We start from the raw sequence: 707 nt of genomic DNA, 5'->3' as shown, positions 1-707 counted from the left end.
CTGTCTCTCTGTCTCTCTCCCCTCTCTCTCTCTCCTCCCTTCTCGCTCTCATTCCCTCGTTCCGTCTCTCTGTTTCTTTCTCTCGCGGGGACAGCGAGTGACGGATGGAGGGAGTGCGGAGAGAGAGAGAGAGAGGAGGTGGAGGGGTGGAAGGATTCGGGGTGAGATTTGGATATGGCCGGACTGATTTTCTCCCCACCCCTGCGCCCAACCCCCCACCCCTCCAACACCCTCCCCCCACCTCACCCAGCAGAGACCCTGCACAAACCCAAATTATACCTGGACCAGACGAGCGGCGTCTACTGCCGAGGGGACACGGTGACCATCTCCTGTTCGGCCGGGAAGGGGGGTCCCCCTGGACGCCGGACCTTCGAGCTGTACCGGGAGGAGCCCCAGGGGGCGCCAGTCGCCAGGGTGACAGCGAGGAGGGCAGACTTCCGGCTCAACGCCACGGAGCGGCTGGTCAACTACAGGTGCCGCTACGGGATCCGGGGAGAGGAGCGCGAGGGGGAGTGGAGGTGGTCCCCCTTCAGCGACGCCGTCCGGGTCTTCGTCACCGGTGAGCCCAGGGCGCCACCTGCCCCCTCACACCCCCTGCGGGCGGGAGACCGGAACTGCGCTCACCTCCCCGTGACATGTCTAAACAGTGGGGGGGGAGGAGGCTCAGTCTGTCGGGTTCCCGGTGGACGAGATCGAGAGGGTGTGGA

At 65.5% G+C, this 707-nt stretch overlaps 1 protein-coding gene across 1 annotated transcript in view; it reads left to right on the top strand.

The window, feature by feature from the left end:
- Window positions 1-12: 12 nt before the first annotated feature.
- LOC122545507 overlaps window positions 13-707 on the top strand; it is a gene marked incomplete at its 3' end in the record, with an annotated part of 2678 nt that continues 1983 nt past the window's right edge. The window contains exon 1 of the mRNA XM_043684505.1: window positions 13-559. Within this exon, the coding sequence (XP_043540440.1) occupies window positions 175-559 (385 nt within the window). The remainder of the gene's footprint in view (window positions 560-707) is intronic.

Source organism: Chiloscyllium plagiosum, unplaced genomic scaffold (genome assembly GCF_004010195.1).
Source record: "Chiloscyllium plagiosum isolate BGI_BamShark_2017 unplaced genomic scaffold, ASM401019v2 scaf_20666, whole genome shotgun sequence".
In the NCBI taxonomy this organism is placed as follows: domain Eukaryota; kingdom Metazoa; phylum Chordata; class Chondrichthyes; order Orectolobiformes; family Hemiscylliidae; genus Chiloscyllium; species Chiloscyllium plagiosum.
Note: the sequence above shows the minus strand (reverse complement) of the source record. Positions and strands in the feature narration are given on the sequence as shown.